Here is a 21,636-nt window from a genome sequence, read left to right on the forward strand (position 1 = left end):
ATTTGGCGCGACTGTTCGAAGCAACCCCGATTGTCAGGGTACGGTGGCAAGCGCCAGGATAACGATCATCGAGCAGCGGCCGGGACCCATTTCCGCAATTAGGAATTCATGTTTACTGCCGGTAACTAATACCCGGCGGCGATACGAGCTCGCAGAGGCAAAGAATCGAGCACTCCGCGCCAACGAGTCACCGTATCGCAGAGCGCAGACAGAGTTAGGTCGCACAATGGGCCTCGCGGACAGGAACAGGTTCGCTAATGAAGCTTCCTGCATCCAACACATGTTCTCATTACTGGCCTTTGTTGCGTTCGTGGTGAGATAAACGTCCGCCACGTTCTGCCCTGGCGCAAACACAATGTAAACGCGTCTTTGGATCCCCTTGGGACCAGTGCGACACCTTCTTTTTCGCACTTTTCTTCCCTGCGTTCACTTTTCTGGATCGCTGATTCTTTGTTGTTAGCATGGTACGATCGCGAGAAGAAGATAGTCGAGCAGTTTCTCGTTATCCCGTGTTCTCTTCTCTTAAGTGGATTTGATTAGCGCCGCTACAGGCTTGATCATTCAGTCACCGCGCCCCCTTCGAAGCGATGAGAGCCGCACGATCAAAGCCGATCGAATTGGCCGGATTGGATGAACGGTTGTGACGAGACCAGCCGCAAAACGGCGATCGGGATAAGAAAGGGAAGAATTGTTCATTGTCGTTTGATCTCTGACTTTTTTTCGTGTCCGGAGGGATTCGCGAGACAGTGACAGTTGTCAGTGACAGCTTGGAAGTTGTTATACGTATGTTTCTAAATACGAATGATCTTAGAGCATTTGTAGCTTGAGCATAGTATTTGCTACTTTTTGTAAGTATTTTAATTATTACGGTTTTAAGTATTACGGTATTATAAATTTTACATGTATGAAATTATTTTTCATTGAGTATTAGGAAATCTTGATGTTAAATTTCTAATAAGTATCTAAGGTATTAATTAACGCTACGTGGATCACGGTTGAGATTTGACAGATACATATACAATCTGTTAATAGTACTGATAATTCTATATTTTTTACGCAGTTAATAATCAGGTAGATAACTCTAAAAAATGTTTACCCATTAACTAAACAACCTCGCAGCATTATTTTCAAAAAATATATATAAATAAAATCAAATCAATGGATTTCAGCAAACGTTGAAAAATATACTATTTGTGGGATTTCGAGAGAATCAGCGCTACGGAAAGACAACGTAAGGGAACGCAATATTTATCTAGCTCGATTAATACACATCATAAACGCGAGCAACCGTATTTGCTCAGTTCTCGTGCAATTCCGATATGAAGATAGACTCGTAAAAATATGTATGTTTACCCTCGTCCTTCGAACTGTCGCACACATAACTCTTGTATCGATATTAGAACCTCTCTACGTCACTATCGATATTAAATGACGTTTTTGCCGTACAAATAAAACACGAATAAAATTGAGAATCACGTTACGTAATATCCATTCAACAATGAACATAACTTCCGACGATTTTTCAGCTTCTAGTTTATATTCCAAATAATTCAACGACCTTATAAATTGGACAAACGAATTAAAACTCAGATGACAAAGACTCGGTTAATTCTAGGTCAATTACATTTACAGTAGCTCGTACGAAAATATTCGAACGCTTGCAAAAATCTTTTACGAATGTATTATGCGTTTTATATACTTTTAAATTTCATATATTCCATACAGTTGAAAAGTCTTTTCTGTCAGTTATTCGCTTTATCGTTATAAAATGAAATAGTCGATGCTCGTGGTGATAATGATTCGGTCTCTGCCGAACGGAGGTTAAGCGGTTCGGTTAAACTTTCGATGAACTGATTATCTGATTTGCAAATCAGAGCAAAAGCCGAGTGTTGTAACAATAAACAATGGCTAATAACGGTTCTTAGCGAGCGATGTAAACCGATATCGAGGGTTTGTTGGAAATTGTCCTTCGCAAATATTCAGTAAGCTCAGCGATGTTTATCGAAGCGATAGAACGTCAACAGGCGTGTTTACAACACGATAAAAATTGCACGAATAAATGCGCGAAAACAGCCGTCACCGGTGACGATTTTACTCTAGGCGGTGCAAACAGTTACATATATTCAAAAAAAAAATATTAAAATCAGTGGTGTAAAAGTACTTGAAAAATGTACCTATTAATTTCAATTTCGTATATTTTGAATATTATAGATGGATAAAAAAAACGGATTGAATGTAGATAAAATTGAAATACGAACAAGTTTAATAAATATAGAATTAGATTTAGATATAGAATTTATTTTTATTTGAGATAGAAGAGAAGTAACGGTTCTGAATAGATACGTACGTATACTCTATTTCTTATCTTATACTTCTATCTGGGATTACATAATGATAGAAAGCTTCTTTTCCTTTTTAATGCGATGATTGAAATCTGTGACAAGGCGCAGAAGATAAGAGATCTTTCAATTACAGTAGTAAGAACAAACAAAAGTACGATACTGTCTTAAGGACATAACCTCTAACCAGAATAAAGATTCCCAAAAAGTAACCTTAATATATGAATTCCTTAATACGCAAAAAACGGAGTAAACTGGAACTGATGAATAACATTTTAATGTGTGCTTAATCTGCCTATCTCATTTAATCTGTTCCCGACCCTAAATTCACGTGTATACATATAGTTCAACATAGTTACAGAATACAATTAAAAATCAAAAATAGGATAACAATCGCCAACTAGTTTTATCAGCTATTAACAACAGCTATCAATATTTGTATATATTCACATTGGTATATTCTATATTTTGCACAAATCATTAATGATATTTATATCAGATATAGAATTCAAATCAGGAATAAGCACGGTTAAATTGAACGTAACGTGATCGAAATCCAATACAGTCTGCTGTCGTTACCCATGATCCAACGATACCAGTTCATGATTAAACGATATTCAACCTGAACAAGACAGAGCAGCGACAAAAACAAAAGAACCGGTCATTATTGTCATCGTTTTCCTCGCCTCCGAACAATTTCATTCCGATTCCCTGCGACAAGGCATCGCAGGAAAACTTCCAGTTGGATTTGCCTCATTAACAGGGACGCGCGTTCTGAATCGACGCTTACGTCGCCGAGGCTGGATCAAAGCATCGCATTCAGTTTACCCAAAACAATTACCGCGGGCCGAAGGCCTTTTCTCTGCGGAGGCGCGCGGGGCAGATCAAAGGCAGCCTCTTGGCCGCCGCCGTCGTCGTCGTGGTCGTCATTAAGCAGCGAGACGTCATTAAGCTTTCGGGATAGCGGCACTTTAAATCATCGGCACGCGACGCTTATGTTCATAGGAGGATCGTTCAAGGCATTCGCCACTCGGCAAGGGCAGGCAGCTTACCCGCCACTCGACGAGAGGTCTCTAATCCATTGTATCTAAAGATCAAAAACGAGAGAAACTGTCGATTTTGCCCAACGCAAACTCGCTCTCGACAGAGTCAGAGTCGGGACTCGTTTGTTCTGACGACTCGCAAGCAAAACCGAGAGAGTCAAGTAGCGGGGGTGGCCACCAGGATTCCGGTGGGGCGGCAAGAAAAAGAAACGAACACTCAAGGGTTACGCGAGTGCGCCTCGCAACGCTTGGAAGTTCGAGGAGCTTTTGGCCGAACCAGAAGAATAGGAAAGAGCTAACGCAGAGAGGAGGACGGCACGTGTTGAATTTCCCTCTTTCTTTCTTGCCACCCCCTTTTTCATTCCGTCCGTTTCTCACCCCTCCCCCTTCCCCTCCTCTCCTCTCTGTCCCCGTGTCCGCCTCCGCTACCGCCGACGACTGAGTCCTCTCGCTTGCGCCTTTCTCGCTCTCTTCTGCGGACAGAGCCGCGCGTATTTATTTTCCGCGCCCTAACAACGGGACGGGGGTGGTAGCCGGCTCTCTTCAAGCCGAGTACACACGGAGAAACGACGTAACCCCGACGAACGCGTGTGTATGCACGCCGGAATACCAACTCAGCCGTAGTTTGTACTCATGTGTATACATCAGCGTGCGTGTACATGGTAGAGGACGTTTCAGTTGTAGCGGCCGGCATAAAGTGAATAAGAATGATGAAAGAAATAACTTTTGTTCTTTCTGAGATTTCTTGATGTCAAAGAGACATAAAGACGAGCGATTTATAATGTATGGAATTAACTGTTGCCATTTTTATGAAATTTCAATAAAAATCTAAATAAACAATTAAATGAGCCATACAGAAGTCATATTGATCAGATTAGATTATCAAATATTGATTGCTACGAACAGTTTGTTGTTGAATCTCTTCTATCACAGTAAAGAATAATGTGCATTAGGCAATCGAATAAATTGTAGGACGTAGGTTGCTTCGAATAAATTATAATTACCTAATGCTTTGCGAAGCTTTTGCGTAGAAATTTGCTCGTTACTAGACACGGTGCTTACATATTTTCTTACATACCATGTATACCATGAGCTTTCAAAATATAATAACTACGAAGAATGAAATTAAATTTAAGCGCAAACTATTAAAGATAATTCGCTTAGAGAAACGAATCTTAGATCCTTACTATTCTAAGCTTAAATAACATCTAGCTTTAGAAACACCCTATACAAATGTATACGCAAGCACTGTCGGAATGGCCACGCTCGTCTTCCCGTGTCTCTCTCATGTTAGACCAGCCGGGAACGTTTGACTCTTCCTTTCTTTTAGCCAGCCCCTTCTCTCTTTCTCGAACTCTCTCTAGTTGCTTCAGCGAGCCACCAACTCCGTTCTTCCTCGTCTGTCGCACCCTCGACGCCGACTCGCTTGCCCCATTCATCGAGTTTATCCGCTTGCCCAAGTTCCTTAATTAAACCCTGAAGATTGTCTGCAAAAAGGACATCGCCCAGTGCCCTCGACGTCTATGAACATTACGAATTGGACAACGAGGGGACATGAAAGATACAGATAGGTAGCAGGGGAGTGCGGAACCTCGAATGAAAGCACCGTTGCACCGTCTGTCAAGCATCTATAATGGCAATTTCTTGCCGGTTTTAATCAAGACGCCGAACGATCAACGACAAAAATGGCCCGTTTCCTGGGATAATTGTAGTGGACGTTTTTGCCCGGCGACCCCAGACAAATGGAACACGTGTCGGAGAATCGTAAATGCCGATCGAAGGACGTGGGAATCCCATAGACTAGACTGTGGACCTTCTTGGCATCAAATTATTTTCTGACAGATTGCTATAGTTATTTTTAGCCGAAGATCTTTAGCACACCAATTATATATTAAGCTATTTATAATCGTTATAGAAAGGTTGGAAAAGGGTGCTGATAAGTCTGTGTGTATGAGTTACTAACGTGGAACAATGGCTAACAAACGCTAATATCGCGTTAACGCGATATTCACATTGACGTCAAAAGTTAACAAAATGATTAACGAAGTGATTCTTATGTCTGTAGGAAATATGGGTAACTATGAATATTTGATCAGTGTAAAGGTGAAAATGAAAAAGTGCATAAATGGATAAGTAAATGTGTATACTGTGTGCTAATATGTAGTTAGCACTCATGCGGCGCTAGTGTCGCATCATTGATCGTCACAGTGTTAACGAAGCTTAAGTGGTCACTGCAGTTGGAACTAGATGACCTGTACTAGGAAGAATATTGAAGATAAACGATTTAAAGTTTCATGATTGCAGTAGGGTATCGTATTGTAGCAGAGATTTGCTTTCAGTTGAATGTTTAAATGTTTAACTCATTTTGTAATTTATTCAATATCCGTAGTGGTAAATGTCCCCATTCTTCTAGTCATTCTTTTCTTTTTTCTGTTTGTTAACGTCTCATTCTCACAATGCGAAATGACAAAATGTGAAATACGGGATATCACAATTGCATAATAAGTCCTACAATTGAAAAGATGATTCCGCAGCAAGTGTACGTAACGTGAAATAATATTTTTCTATGCGCGGTCTTTGTTTCCAAGAAAGTCGAGTTTGAATATACGTTGAGATGCGCACTTGACTTACAATAAACCACGACCTTATGAATGTCCCTCGAGACTTCCATTGTATTTAGATGCAAAGCGAGCAGAATTTGTAGCGTAGGAATGTAACATACAATACATGTCAAACATTAAAATAACTTTTGTCGAGATATAATTTTATCATTCGACAATCTTTTTTCATTCATAAGACAAACACGTTTCATGTAACATAAATAAGTAACGAAATGTACCAATTGAATTTTTAAGCAGAAATTTTATTTCATAGTTTTTTAATTTATCTCTATCGCAAAATCAATTCATATTGTCTTGGACCAGCAACATTTATTTATTATTATCAAGGACAGGTTAATTGTTACGCGATTGAAAATGCAAAATGCTATCATAAAAAATGTAAATAATATTTTAGGATATCAGAAACAAAAGATATTAGGATAATTTTTCTAATGTAAACTTATTTTTAAAAAATATTGATAGGCACTAATAATAGGATCATTACGATTGTATTAACTGGGATTATAAAAAATTAATGAATAAGAACAGTAACAGCTAAAACGAAAGAGCGGTCTATATCATTGAATTATGCAGTTTTCCCCGCTAATCGACAATCAGAGACCGAGTAATATCAAGGGATAAGTGAAGTTCTATTACCTTTCGGTTCCACGGATGGGACTGTGAACGCGCCTTCAAGTCGGAAGAAGAGAGTACAGAGGAGGAAGTCTGGGGGAATCGACCGAGGCTGATTGAAACATGAACGAAAAGTACGAACTAAAAAGAAAAAGAATAAATATACGAACAGAAGAAATGAAAAAAGGAAAAGAAGGCACTTGACAAAAATCATAAAATAAGAAAGAAAGAAAGAAATTCTTTCACAAAGAAGGTATCATAGAATAAAATTTCAAAGAGACACGATAATAAAGAAAAAGAACACCGAGTGCAAAAAAATAGATCGCACCAAACTAAGGAAAAAGAAATGAGAATTACAAAAGAATTCAATGGACAAGACAACGAGGGTGCAATAATGTAAAAGGGAATGCCCGTACATATGTGACACAGAAGAGGAAATAAGAAGAGAAGCCAGACGATAAAGAGAGAAACAGTAGACACAGGGGCCAAAATGTAGCGAGGGTGAAGACACGCGAGGGCTGTTAGAGCGTCAATCGATAAATTCCTCCGATGTGGAAGAGGGGCCACGATACGTGCTGATGTCGCGAAAAGGTCCTTCCTCGCAAACACTCCAAGTGTCACTTCGGAAAGGTGAGAGAAAAAGAGCGGGGAGGGGAAACTCTCTTCTACTTGCACTTTATGCAGTTTCGCACCCCTCAAGGGAAAAACGGTAGATCTCTGTCTCTCTATATATCTTTCTCTGTCTCTTAAAGGGAGGATCGTCCATCGATCCATGATAGGAACGAATATACAAGGGAGATATCCTCGTCGCGAGAGACTGCCTTGTCTGTCGACTAATTATCCCCTCGTCGATCGTTTAACGCACCGATTCCTCCTTCCGGAGGAGTGGAGAACGAACAAAACATTACAACGATATCGGTCGAGTGTAACAGAATCGAGTACTCTCTCTTCAGTAATTCGAAAATTTGATACGATTTTAGAAAGACAACAACGAATCTGATATGAATAGAGACGAAGATCTTAGACGATCTTAGACGAATTTGAATTAACCGCCCTTATGTCGTGACGTGGATAACCTGGTTACAAGGTTCGACGTACAAGAAAATTGAGAAATTGACCTATATGGTGAGTCGAGAGAGAGAGAGAGAGAATAGATAACATGGATATTAGTTTGAAGTGGAATTTTCGAAGGTTGGAAAGTTGGAAAATAGAGTTTCAGTACATTTTAATAAAATAACCTCGATTGATTGGTGATTTTCAAAGATCACATTTCAGTAAGTTAATCTCATGACAAAGACACAATATCGTTTGAATGTAAATTTTTCATATTTTATATTGCACGAGTTTTTTGAAGCATAAACGCATGGCTAAAAATTCAACCTAAATTCAATGCCTTAACATTCATCCTGGGGATGAAATAAATGAAAACAAGACCGTTGAAATCTTTATTACCTTGAAATCGTCGAAGGGGCTTTATCAGATCCACGGTCATAAATTGAAAAGCAAGTTTCTCGGTGGCAGGGATTCCGAGGCGGGCCAACGGTGTGCCCAAGAGACATCAAAGAGAAGCGAAGTTATCGCGGCCGGGCGATGACGTTAAAAGTTCTGGTTCGCGGGAGACCAAGTCGCCGAAGGCGATGTTTCTATCGAAGGGAAGCCCTTCCCATGGCCTCCGGGGGCCGTGATTAAAATTATTGCCCGACCCAAAGCCAACACGCCGTGCAAACAAAAGATAAACACATTCGCGGGCACCGGTACACTATAAATGGTACGATTAGCATCGCAAAATGTTTCTCGTTTGTCCCGTGAGTGTCGCTGGTATCGCGGAGTAGCGCGCGCGCGGGATGCACAAGCGCGTTTTATATTGCTTTCCTGTGATCTCTTGAAGCGTCAGAGAGGGAACAAAAGATAAAAGAAGACAAGAGAGGCGAAATGAAGCAGGAGAACAGAAACTATAGGAGAGAAAGGGTAAAGAGCTTTGGTAGAGAAAGTTGCCGTGGGCGAGCTTTGTAGTTATGGACAAGTTGCACGACTGCGACTGGTGACGAGCAAAAGGGGCAATTTGTTAGAAGAGGAGCCGAGAAGCGCTTTCGTCGTGATACATTTAGGACTCTGAGCTTGATCCCGACATTCTGTCTTTTTCTCGCCCGATTCGCCGCGTCTTCTCTCGTAGAGAAAAAGAGTGGGAGAAGTGCTTCTTCCCTTCTATTCCTTTCCACTCTATCCCCTCTCTGAACCGACACCCTTCTCTTTCTCTTTCGCCCCGGAAGGTTTTTGCTCCGTGACAATCGGTGTTAAAATGCGTGAATGCACTCGAAACACGCACGCCTGCTTCTACAGGAGCACGCGGCAGAGACCTCTCGAAAACAAACGGTGGTTTCTCTCGTCCCGTAGCCAACGTGACTTAATTAATGAAAGCGTGCGCGAGAAGCATCGACAAAGTCGTCTTTGTCGAGAAGTTCGCGGCACTGGGTCAATACAGACCGCCGCGCCGACCGATCGTTTCGATTAATCGCGCCCCCTACTCATTGATCTGCTTCGACCCGTCGATCGGGTATCGGGTCGGGCAAAGGAATCTATTACGATTCCAAATTCGATTGAGTACGGAGAGCTCGCGATTAGAGAAGTTGACAGTGATTTGTCGAGCGAGTCGATTACATTCCTGGGTGAATTAATTCGCGAGTTACGTGGAACTGGTTTGTTAGCAGTTACGAGCACGTGCACGGTTATTTAGTTGCCGGTTTTTTAAGCCGAGACAGACTAACTAGGAAGGATGACTAAGTTATTAGACCGACTGTTTTTTACACTGAAACGAGATGAACATGGGACTCACTGTTCTCGTGCAGCAGTTATTACGTACATGGAACGCATTAGTCTCTTAGAGAAATGCTTGCCAACGTTATATTGTAGAAAAATCGTATATATATTTTTCAAAACCGATAATAAAAGAAATTAAATTTATTTGAGTTTAGGAAATTTTGTGTAAATAGAATTATATATTTGATATAATATATTACAACCTGTTCTATTTACAGAAATATAATTCAAAATAATATTACTAGTTCAAATTATTAATTTTTTAAACGTTCACATTCCTTCACAAACACATATATACCATATATACCATTATCTGTACTTGTTTATCTAATATAAGCTCTTTTTTGCTTTATTTTATCTACTGTCGACTGCACAGATTGTTTTTTCGAATATTTATCTAACATAACTGTCTAATATTAGAAAAGCAGTTTTCCATGTTGCTTTTTCAGTATATCCCCTATTAATTTCTAAATCCAATTAACGCAACCACGGAGCAAGGTTCACAAAGGTTATTTCCTTAGACATCACAGAATAAGGACAAAAATATTCGAGCTCAGTCGCGCCATCTTCACCGATCTATCGCGACGAGGTTATCATTGACCCTTGAAAATAAATGAGTACCCAAATAAGCCTGTTTATCTGCTCCCATAAATAGAAAGTAGCAGGATCCGATAAGTCGCGAGGAAACGTAGTCACGTACTTCCAGACTCAGAAGCACAGATCGATCTTTCGTTTTCTCGTCGGTTTTAACTCGTTAATTTAATTAACTGTTACCGCGTAAAGTAACAACAAGCTCTCCTTAAATGGAACGTTAAAGGAATTGCGTATCTAGCCGCTAAAACGTTCGATACGAATTTTAATAATTGATAGTGAACTCAGGGTTGTGCGTCCATATCGTAACGCATCTTGGCATGTATCGTCGTACACACAGCAAACGCGTCGGCAGGGTGATTCATGGTCACGGTGAAATCATGAATAATCACTGGACAATAACGTGGGTAACACGCGCATACGGGAGCATTATTCTACTCTACAGATATTCAGAGCAAAACTGATTACGCTCGGTAAAATTATGATGCCCGCGTTTAGTTCCACGCGGCGATTGTATAATATGTTATAGGGAAAATGCTGGATTATTAAGCGTTGCGCGGTAAAAAGGTAGCCCGGAGGATACGGGAATTCGTATTCGAACGACGGCTATTGCAGTTTTTATAAAACACGCACAGTGATTCCAATTACGGACCATGAGACACGAAATTGGTCGTCTATTAAAAATATATCACACTATCGGTGAAAGACGTGTAGAGGATAATTACAATGTTAAAAAAAATGAAAAAAGAGGAAGGGGAAAAAGATAATAATAACAATACAGCACCGTTGGTTGCAATAAGGTTCGTTCGCTTAATTAATATGAAAACTATCGAACGGAACAGATTCCCGGTATTAACGGTACAAACGGCGGGACACGCTCCACGAGTTTCTCTCTGGCAAACTGTCGGAATTAATTGGAAAAATGCAGCGATCAATCGAGCGTAGGTAATTTAACGCAGGTACCGGTACGAGTAATGACTCGTCCACATCCGTTTATGCCAAAAACACAGTTATCTGTACTCAATTAATTGAGCAAACACGGAAGTGCTCGAAGGATCAGATGAAAGGAAACAATCGGATGTACAGTCAATACCGTATAAACACTTCATCATCGAAGCACGAATGATCAGTAGCTGCAATTCGAAAAGAACGTGGACACGTAACACTAATCTCTCGATGAATTGACAGACATCGGGGCAATTTTTCATATAATTGGGGCAATACGGTGTATACGAAATCAAAGGTATCGCGTAAAACACGTTATAGAATGCATAAACGGGAAAAGAAGCAAGGAAAAGCAAAGTCTGGTACGGTGACACCCACCTTGCCAGTGGACCACTCCTCTTCGCTCGTTGACCCAAAATCTTCTCGACCACGGTGACATTTCCGCTTCTCGCTGCCTCCAGCAGCTCCTGGTCCTTCCCCATGGTCCATTTACACTGTAATCAAAGTCTGGTGTTCACTTGCACACTTGTCAATTTCTGTTTTTACTATGATTACTCGCGTTTCATTGATCCAGCGTGGCCATCTTGGGCCGACTGCGTCGCCACCTTGCGGTCACTTCGCGAAATAACCGCGACACACGGTAGCGCGAGAGAGAAGAGAGTACTCGGGCAGACTATGATTGGCTATTCGAGAGCAAGATAGAACGACGGTAGCCGAGACTCGAAGTATACCGTGCTCAGGCATGTAGCCGACTGTCAAGTACCAGCTGTTGCGCCGTACTGATTTTCCGTGGCTTCACGCCGACTCGGCTTTGCGGCAATTTAATCGAATAAGTGTGTCACGCGGCTCGTAACTCTGATCGACATGAACCGCACTTTTGTCGGAGAGCTGTTAATCTTTCTGTTACTCACCATTGGCAGCTTAGCTAGGGAAAAACCATCAGATACACTATCTCTCACTGGTAAGCACACATAACCTCAAAGTACAATAGCGCGTCTTGATGATCTTTTTCGTACGTAATTCTTCAGCTGGCTGAAAACTTTCATCGTTAAACGCTGTTAAAACGATTTCAAACATGAAACGAATTAATTTCGTCGATCGTGTTTATATTCCTCGGTAAACAGGACATTTAGAGATAAAGGAATTTTAGATTGTTTTCGTACAGCATAACCTTTTATGTTGATGTAAATACGGGGTTATTAATAATACTTATCTGGAATATTAAATTTTTTGTTGTCGGGGGGAGATACGAAACTATAATGGAATAAGTTAAGTTAGTTAAAAAGTATGTTGTGTGTATAGATTAAGTTGTTAAAGATTGTTTTTTAATTGTACTTTCTATTTATCGTGTAAAATTATTTAAATAGAACAATAAGATAGAACAATATGTGAATAATAGTATATACAAATAAAAGAATAGAAATTGTAAATGTAAGATAAGATAAAAGAGTTGAAGTAAGAAAGAAGAATGAAAGTGAGATTTTAATAAAAGTATTTTTACTTGGAGATACTTTTTGCATACATTTACTCTAATTTTTATACTATCATGTTTATTTTTAAATGTAGCTGAATATTTTAGATATATTTATCATCTTTCATCAATACAATGCGATAAGAAACTAAGTATACTTATGTTTAGAAAGTGATAAATACAGTTATACTTAGAGATAATCAAACCATTATAGTTTTTGAAAAAACATTTGCTTAATAATCAAACACACATACACACACACATACATATATATATATCGATATGACCAACAAGCTTGTTTAGCATTTATATGATATTGTACTAATTTCACTAATAGATATACACAAAAGTTTTTGTCATCCCAATTGCTATCTGATATAAGCAAAACACGTAAGAATATCAAAACTATTGCTAGAGAAATGAGCTTCTATTCATCATATGTAGAAACAAAACCTAAATCAGAATAATATTATAATTTGTTTCTCTTGGAAATAGGATTCTATAGAATTGTTTCAACGTAACATAACAAATCATTGCTACGAAGAACTAGTGAAGAAATGTAAATATAATGTATGATACATTTTACAGATGGAAGTGTGTTACAGGTGAATTTAACTAATCTTCATGATTCTGTGCCATACATGAGACAAGTATCTATCAAAGCCAGTAGCAATGCAACATTTAATATAACCAACATTTCCTCCGACGCTTCTTTCATTATCTTTCAAATTCATACCTACCAACACAATGTCACGCTGTCTTATGATAAAGATTATCTTAATAAAATTTCAAACAAAAGCGTATTTGGATCAAACATTGGCCTTTTCTCTAGGCTAACCAAGAACATAGTAACGCAACTATTCGTGAAAAACGATAATGTCCACGACGTTAATGGTCTACTCGCTGTTGTTGCTTACCACAATAAAGGTGAGTACCATCGCTTGTAACGCATAAACTTGTCGATAAGAACTATTGTTCTATTGTTCCCTATATTACAAATCTTTAAAGCTTAACATACGTAATATTCATTGTTACGCAAATCAAATTTCAAGTATTAGGTAGTTCCAAAAGTTTCTTTCGTTTTATAAGGAAATAATAGATATAGTAGTAAAACAAAATGGGTCATATATAATTCAATAAAATTACACAAAATTAAAAATATCGTGCGTCAATTATTTCCTTATAAAACGAAATAAACTTTTGGTACAACCTAATATACATTTATAACATAGAACTGAACGAGAATCGATAATACATAGTAGGGATCATGTTATAAACTACTGGTTCAGATATAACACTGTAAACTCGACGTTTCGAGCAATATAAAACGATATACAGGGTGACCAATTTGCTATTGTCATAACATTAAAACACCTTTACCTAAAAATATTTGTATAAAATATTAAAAATTAATTCAACAAATTAAAGGAAGAAAAATTTCAATATTCATTAATAAAGACTTTTTTCAAAAGAAACGTCAATTCTGCTTTAAAATTCTTTTATACTCTCGCTGCATGCCTGATTATTAATCCTATTTTACAAAATATCCAAATAATAACATTTGTTAATCCTTGTATGTTATATTTATAATTCCGAATTCCATGTAAATATACTTAAAAATCTGCTCTTGTCAAAATAGCGACCTGTCGATGTCCTATGATCCTTATTGTTAGCATCATACCCATTATTTTCTTCGCGAGTGTTCACAATTCGCACATCATCAGTACGTGCACCACACTGGTGCGATACAAAGAGATTAAAAATGGCTTTCAATGACTCTACACTCCTTAGTCCTCGTACTCGTCTATAGAGTATCACGCCACAAAGAAAGGAACGTATTCGATAAAAGCGACCCTCACACCTTGCGTTATTTTATCCTGATGTACTTGATATCCTATGTAGTACAGTTGTATTAAGTAGATTCCAATTTGGCATTTTCTTTTTATTAATTATTGACTACTTTGTGATATTTTCATGTTTCAGCATTTAATATTATACGGGCTGTGAAATTTATCCTAATTTTATTATCTGATATATTTTTCTCGTAGCCAATGTATAAAGAAATTTCTCTCATGAAATTCCTATAGGTTTACTTGCATAATATGATGAAATGATATTCACCTTATTAAAAAAGATCGGATTATAACATGTGAGAACACCTGTGTAATCATTGTTCCTCCTTAACACCTCCACATGAATTGAAAATTATATGCGAGACCCAGATACTACAAATAACATAGTACATATTAATAGAAATAATGTTTCTTCGCATATCGAAGATAAAATACTTTAGTAAAATTAAGTGGCATCTAAGGAAAATTAATATATTAAATATATGAATATAAAACATATTTATCTTCATAGACTTTACATACACAAAAATTAAAAGATGTAATTAGAATCGTTAAAACCAGATGCACCGATTTTTCCCACACTTAAAACATTTTGAACACCATTTCTAACAACTCCAACTATCTGATATGGCATGATCTAAAGTTGGTGGAACGTATTTCCTGCAATCGCGACCTCTAAAGTGATAATAGTTAACGGCCCAGCCTGTATATCGTCGTCTGTTCCGTTTCGTATACAGACACGAAGCGGGTTCGATAATAAATTTCCCATTGCAAAGAACGATCAATCCTGTCCATCAGTTCATTGTTCTCTCCGCAGCACCCATACCGGGTGGATGCAACATGGAATTCAATACAGAGATCGCGCCGTACGCGAGCGTGCAGACACTCGACACGATGGTGATCGTCGACGTGCAACCCGCCTCGGTACCGTTGAACGACAGCGCAAAGCTCACTTGCGAAAAAAACCCTGTGGAAGTCGAGATGTATCAGATATTCTTGAATGAGCAGGACTTCAGTATCAATAGTTATTTTACGGCTATCACAAGCATGCTGACTGTTACGGATATTAAGGAAAACGGAGTAAAGGTACTTACTGGAAGATTTTCAACTCCTATTCAGTGATTTATTTATTATATTGCATATATTTCTGAAACTGCAAATATGGAAGTGTTGTCCAATTTGATTCTAGGGTTTGGTTATATTGTATCGATGGAATAAATAATATTTAATCAGGAATAAATTATGTTTAAGTTGCAATCAGATTGGAAATTAATTCTATGTAGCATATTCGATATTATCAGTGGTGTCAAGGGTTTATTTATTGCCAAAATTTTTATGACTTACATATGAAAGTTAGTTTTCAGAAATCTCTTTTTGATTCTTATTTTTTCAATGTTTCCTTTTTATTCATTCTTTAATTTATTCATAGAGAAAAGTTTAGTGATGTACTTTTCTTCTAAGAGGATAATGACGGTTAACTGCATAAAAATTATGTGCAAGAAGAATCTGGACTTTTTTATGATTAACGACACAGCAACAGCAAAAATTCATGCCCAACTGTCAATTTAACGATCCGATTAATTCATTCGGTTGCTGTAATATGTTTGAGCGAAATTTACTTTCAAACCTTCGAAAACATGTTTATTCCACTGGTCGAATTGTAAATAACTGCCATCTTGAATACTAGATTAGGAAGAAAAATAATTTTTCCTTCGATGAACGGTATTCGTTTTGATTAACTGAACACTTTAATTTTTAACAATTACTTTAACTATCCACGCAAAACATGTATGCAAAAGTTAGTCGATTTAAAGGACGAAGTACAATTAAAGGTTTAAAATAGTTTTATTAAATCGTTAAACAGAATTATACAATTTTATTATAATACTATTGTAATTACACTTACAAATAAAGTATACTTTTGATTAATCATTAATTAGTTGATTAATCCAACATTGTATGCCAAAAGTAACAATGAAACATGATATTAAATTATTATTATTGATAACAATTTCATGTACATAATTAATCAAACGTGCACTCGCGTAATATATTCAAACATTTTCAGATATCAAATGAATGCATGTAAATCGAGGCTTACAATTTTAATGTGAAAAAAATTTTGTCCAATAGGTAGCGAATCCGGTGATTTCCTCTCCGATAAGGCGAGTGTTCAGCGCGTACACCGGAGTTGGCTCCGTTTACGTCGCACTGGCTACTTATGGGAAATATTCCGCGGCCTACGTGCCATCATTTTCATACGCCTGTCATCCCACAATCGATCCGGCCTCCTGTGACGTTTTACGTACGTATTTTATTACGCATACAAAAATCACATGAATAAAACATGATAAGTCTATGTTTTAATATTAATGTCACTTGGTGCCTAAAAAGGTGTATTTTGTAATTAATCAAATAGTAGTTTTACGAAGAAAATCGTTTAACTTGTCATGTTTTCTTTTGTGCTTTTCACATATAAAAATTATTGTTGGTATCGCGAGAAATAATCATTATATTTGATGCTTTCTTCCAGCCAATTTACTTTCCAAGATCGTCTGCGCTTTCTGTTTCTTCATCGGATTGTTATCAATATGCTTCGGGCACCATCACCTTAAAGCCGATATGGCACTGCCGGTATTTTTCACTGGAACCGTGATTGGTTACGCTGCAGTAGGTATGTATTAACAATAACATAATACATCATTCGACTTTCCCTCGAACTCCTGCTTTCTATTTTCCAACGATAAACAAATGATATTATTATTTTTGTTTGATGAAAACTTTGCAGAACTACCATGTTAATAATTGTACATACATCGCTTCACAAAGTAATAAAGATCTTAAAAAATTCAGTAAAAGATGACAATAAAAAGTACAAGGATTATAAACAATATTAGTTACACATCTACTATATTTTTATGTCGATTAAGTGCAGGGAAAACTAAAAATAATACGCCGTCAGAAATGACGAAAGTATAAGGTTTTTCTCTTATTAAATTTACGTAACGAAATTCCTTTGTCCACAATCCGATTCTGCGATACAGAGAATTGCATTCTACAATAATCAATTTCCAAATGTAACAAGTTCATCTAATATGTAACGATCGTATCCCGTTTGTTGCAGGGGATATTTTAATCGCCATGGGAATAGGCCTGTGTTTCACGATATTCTGGTTGGTGTGCCTGTCGTACCTCCCAATTGTCTTTAGCGGGATAATGTTTAACATGACGCTGGGCTTCCTCTTCGCGTGTATCGCTTACTTTCTGTCCCCGGGTACGGAAGAGGTTCCCGGAAATCCATTTCCAAACGAAAGGCCGGTAAACGTATCCGGAAATAAATGCCGTATCCGTGCACGCCGTTCGAGGAAAGATCACAAGGAGTGTAGTAAATTATAGGAAAATAATGAATCGCCGGCTTAAAAGCGGGCGAGAGGAGTAACGCGAAAAGAAAAGGGGGTGAGAGGCAGAAAGAGAGATGGAGAGAGAGAGAGGGAGAGAGAGAAAGGGAGAGCTCACCGCCCCCGAAGTTAGTTGGAGTTTGGCGAAGGGATGAAGCATAGTCAGAGAGTCCCCCTGTAGCTTTTATCAATGTTGTTCGCTCATGTGGAAACTTCGTCTGCCGAATCCCCCTATGCAGCAGTGGCGGGCATTCGCGTTACCTCCTACCTTTCTCACCATAACCATCCTCCATCACTATCGCATACACACGCATAGACACTTACACGATAAAAATCATCACGTAGAGAAAAGCGCACACATAGACCAACTCCCTGCGCGAACTCCCACGAACCGATCTAACCAGCTTGAAAGATTCGCATTTACCTAATTGTGTCCCTTGTATTTATTTAGCTCCGGGACCTATTTAGATTACACGGTCTATGCATGCGTAACTGCACGGAGCATCGGTCCCGATTTACCCTGTCGACAGATGATCGACTTGGTCACCCTCTCTCTGTTCACCGTGTTCGTCTTTGGCATAGTTTGATTACATTCTCCGTGGTGTATGTAATTAGCGTGAAGATATGGTTACAACGGTAAAGGTCTTGTTTTTTTTTATCTTTCGAAGTGTTTCTATATAATAACGATAGCGATAGGCGTTTGGAAATGGGATTCGTGAACTACTTTTGCAAAAATAGGTGAGTTATATAATGATGTTTACGTTTCGATGCTTTTCCAGATTCGTTTATAATTCTGCAAAACGACTGGATATTTTGGTCGCTGTTCATGACCTTGGCCCTTAGCGTGAGTTTGATCATGACTATAATATTTCAATTTGGCTTTGTCATCACGTGTTCCATAATCGCGTCCTTCATGGTAATCCTGCCATTTGATTATTGGACTGGTTCTGCTCTGAAATATATTGTAATAAATATCATAAGAAGGATAACCGTCGAGGGTTTCAATTCAGCCGCAGTCCGACCACCATCTGAAGCTAATGGTATCATGTTTTACATATTTATACCTTACTGTTCATTACTTGAGAGTAATTACACTCTGTTCAAATTCTATTGTTTGCTCAATATCACTTTCGATTATCAATATCGCAAATAATCACTTGTATTTGTTAACTTTTGAAAAGTATACTTATATATTATATTATGCTTTAATCGTTAACCATTTGCAACTTGCCACACTCGATATTATATATTCTTTTAGAAATGTTGAGCAATCAATAGAAATTTGAGATAAGCTATAATTAAAACTGATCTTTAAATTAGTGAAAATAGTAGTTATTTCATAGAAATTTTTCAAGCAATATGCTACCGTTTCAGATATAGCCCTGATCATATTCTGGTCATGTTTGGTGCTATATCGCATCTGGAAGCAATGGTGCAAACTAGGTGTACTAGATCTGGCGGAAAGAACTCCATTACTTCGCTGAACATTTAAAAAAAGCCGAAAATTAGATTTATAGCCATAGATATATATACATATATAATGTAACAAAGCCAATCAACTTTGCAATGTTCCATATACAAAATTTATATACGAAATAAATTTTAAACGAATTTTTATATCGCGTTATTGTGATTTAAATGAAATGTAACTTACTGTTAGTAGCTTATGTGATATAATCATTACTAAATAGTAACATATAATAATAAGTACGTTTATATAAATATACTTGGTGTTTGTTTTATTAACAATATAACCATGTATTTATTTTGAAGAGTAAATACGACGTACAATACATACTTAAACAATCAGACAAAATGAACGTTCTGAAGTAACACTTACACCCTTTGTTTCCTTCATCTGTCAAATAAATGTTATTATAGCCCTTAATAAATAAAATGTTATTTATTACGAGTGACGAAGAATGGCATTTAAATAAATAACAAATAAATAACAATTGTTTTGCTTTATCAGAAGTCAACTCAGAAATTTATCGGAAATTTAGAAAGAAATTTATCAGAAATCAGAAGTTTATTTAAAAACACGTGATATAACGAATAATTGTGGCAACTTTTATTCTTAAAATGTTCAAGGAAACGATAAAAATGCAGATAGGAAAGCAATTTTTTGCAATATGATATAATTTTGAATTTTAAAATTGCTCTCTAAAATCTTCAATCTCTAAGACATAATTCATACACTCAGAGTACAAACACTAGGAAGGATCAGGTTCAAAGGACAACAGTGGAAGGTTTATGGTGTTACTGAACGAATGCAGATGACTTGCGTTGTCATTAAAATGAAATAACATTTATTGAATCGAGACAGTGACACCTAACAGTGGTTCTATATCCTACTACTTACAATCTTAAAGGTAATCACAGCAACAATATTATCTCCATTATTCACAACACTTACGTAGATTACTGTCGCAATAATATATTATTCTCGTTAATAAATTTGTTAATACTCATACACTGTATTCGTTATCAGTATTATTATTACAGATAATAAGAAAACTGCGTGACCACTTCCGCGTCACTGCTCGGACTACGAAGTTTCGGTATCGAAAGAATCATCGAAGCTCGATCACATCGTAATTTTAAAGTAACTCCAACGAAATGCAACTTGCTTCTTCAAACATGCAGTTTATTAAAACAACGAACAAAGTGGTGTTAAGAATTTGCGCAAAATTCCATTTCGTTGCATCGACGCGATCCGCGTTCTTAAAAAGCATTAACGTTATCCTGGTGTTACGTAATATCGTTCACCAAACGTTTCTTTTTTCTTTTCGAAGGAACAACAGAAAAACGTTTAACGAACCAATCTGCTGGAGGAATGAAGTCGTCGTATCTCAAAGAAGCTATTCTGTGGTACTGTTTCTTGTCGTCCACTGTGTCCATACAAATCTCGCGAGAGTCTTTCGAAACACACGCTGTTGTTCGTCAAAATAGAGGCATCGCTCTGACATAGTGTAAAAACGGGAAAAAGAAAAAAGAAAAAGGAAAGATAAATCATCATCGTAGCAAAAAAGAAAAAGTTCATCATAGACACCGATCATCTTATAAAACCTGCAAATAATAATCACGACGAATGGCGGATCAAAAGATTCTGTACAAACGCGACGATCAGCCGCGAAATCGAAAGAAATTCGAAATCTTGGATGGAAATAAATCTGCGACACATTTGGTTCTTTTTATCTAAGCGACGGTGAACGCAGAAGTGGTCGATGCGAATCCGAACGAAGTGTACGACGTCGAGAACCGAGGCTCCCGACCGTTGGAGAACCGACAGAATGGCGGCGTTTTCGCTCTCACAAGCGATCTTTTTCCCTAATTCGGCCATTACGTTCTCTTTGTTTTGTTTCAGTTTTTTTTTTCGTATTTTTTCTTCATCCAAAAATATAAATTTTACTAATGTACAGTACACAATCCCCGTTCGCCGTAGAAAACGTTCAATCGAATTGCGGTACACCAGCTGCGTGTCAAAATCGTGGGAAACGATGTCCTTTCTACCAGACGAGGCACGATTTCTATTATATTTATAATATATTTCGTTCGTGCCTTCGATCGTCGTCACGATTTCCACTCGCGAATATCTTCAATTATACCCTATTGACTGCTGACAAATCGTTTATAGCTCGTCATCTATTTAACAAGAGAGAGAGAGAGAGAGAGAGAGAGAGAGAGACTCGACAACGACGTTCTCGACGGTAACGCGACAGTTGCTCGGCAGAAAGCTTCTTCTTCGAGGAGGAGAAGGAGGAGGAGGAAAAGCTGTTTTACTGGAGAATCGGAGAGTCTAATTAAACGGATGTTTGTTGCGTAACACTGATATACACATGCTCGAGGAGTATGCTTCGGCGAAGGGAACAAAACGTGGTCCAGAGTGTCTTGGAACGGCGAAGTCTCGTGACCGATCACGATTCGAGTGTCTCGTGAAACATAT

At 37.8% G+C, this 21,636-nt stretch overlaps 2 protein-coding genes across 5 annotated transcripts in view; one reads left to right on the top strand and one right to left on the bottom strand.

Moving 5' to 3' along the window:
• Nucleotides 1-11,655, bottom strand: part of LOC100749056 (ankyrin repeat and SAM domain-containing protein 1A-like) — a 76,998-nt gene extending 65,343 nt beyond the window's left edge. For 2 of the 3 annotated variants that reach the window (XM_012386762.3, XM_033321277.1), the window contains exon 1: nt 11,347-11,485. In XM_012386762.3, the coding sequence (XP_012242185.1) occupies nt 11,347-11,450 (104 nt within the window). In that variant the 5' untranslated portion in view covers nt 11,451-11,485. Of the gene's footprint in view, nt 1-11,346; nt 11,486-11,527 lie in introns of those variants that run through there. The other variant, XM_012386761.3, reaches the window with a different exon arrangement.
• LOC100744325 (transmembrane 7 superfamily member 3) lies at nt 556-19,408 on the top strand. Of its 2 annotated transcripts, none has more exons than XM_024368337.2 (8): nt 556-848; nt 13,028-13,366; nt 15,110-15,378; nt 16,426-16,597; nt 16,826-16,966; nt 17,417-17,566; nt 18,470-18,730; nt 19,065-19,408. In XM_024368337.2, exons 2-8 carry the CDS (start codon nt 13,081-13,083, stop codon nt 19,172-19,174), a joined length of 1,389 nt encoding a protein of 462 aa, XP_024224105.1. In that variant the 5' UTR covers nt 556-848; nt 13,028-13,080; the 3' UTR covers nt 19,175-19,408. The 2 variants fall into 2 exon arrangements, with proteins under 2 accessions (XP_024224105.1, XP_003490346.1); XM_003490298.4 differs by lacking the exon at nt 556-848 and adding an exon at nt 11,329-11,929.
• The last annotated feature ends 2,228 nt before the right edge of the window (nt 19,409-21,636 follow it).

This window comes from Bombus impatiens, unplaced genomic scaffold (genome assembly GCF_000188095.3).
Source record: "Bombus impatiens unplaced genomic scaffold, BIMP_2.2 scf_0418, whole genome shotgun sequence".
In the NCBI taxonomy this organism is placed as follows: Eukaryota; Metazoa; Arthropoda; class Insecta; order Hymenoptera; family Apidae; genus Bombus; species Bombus impatiens.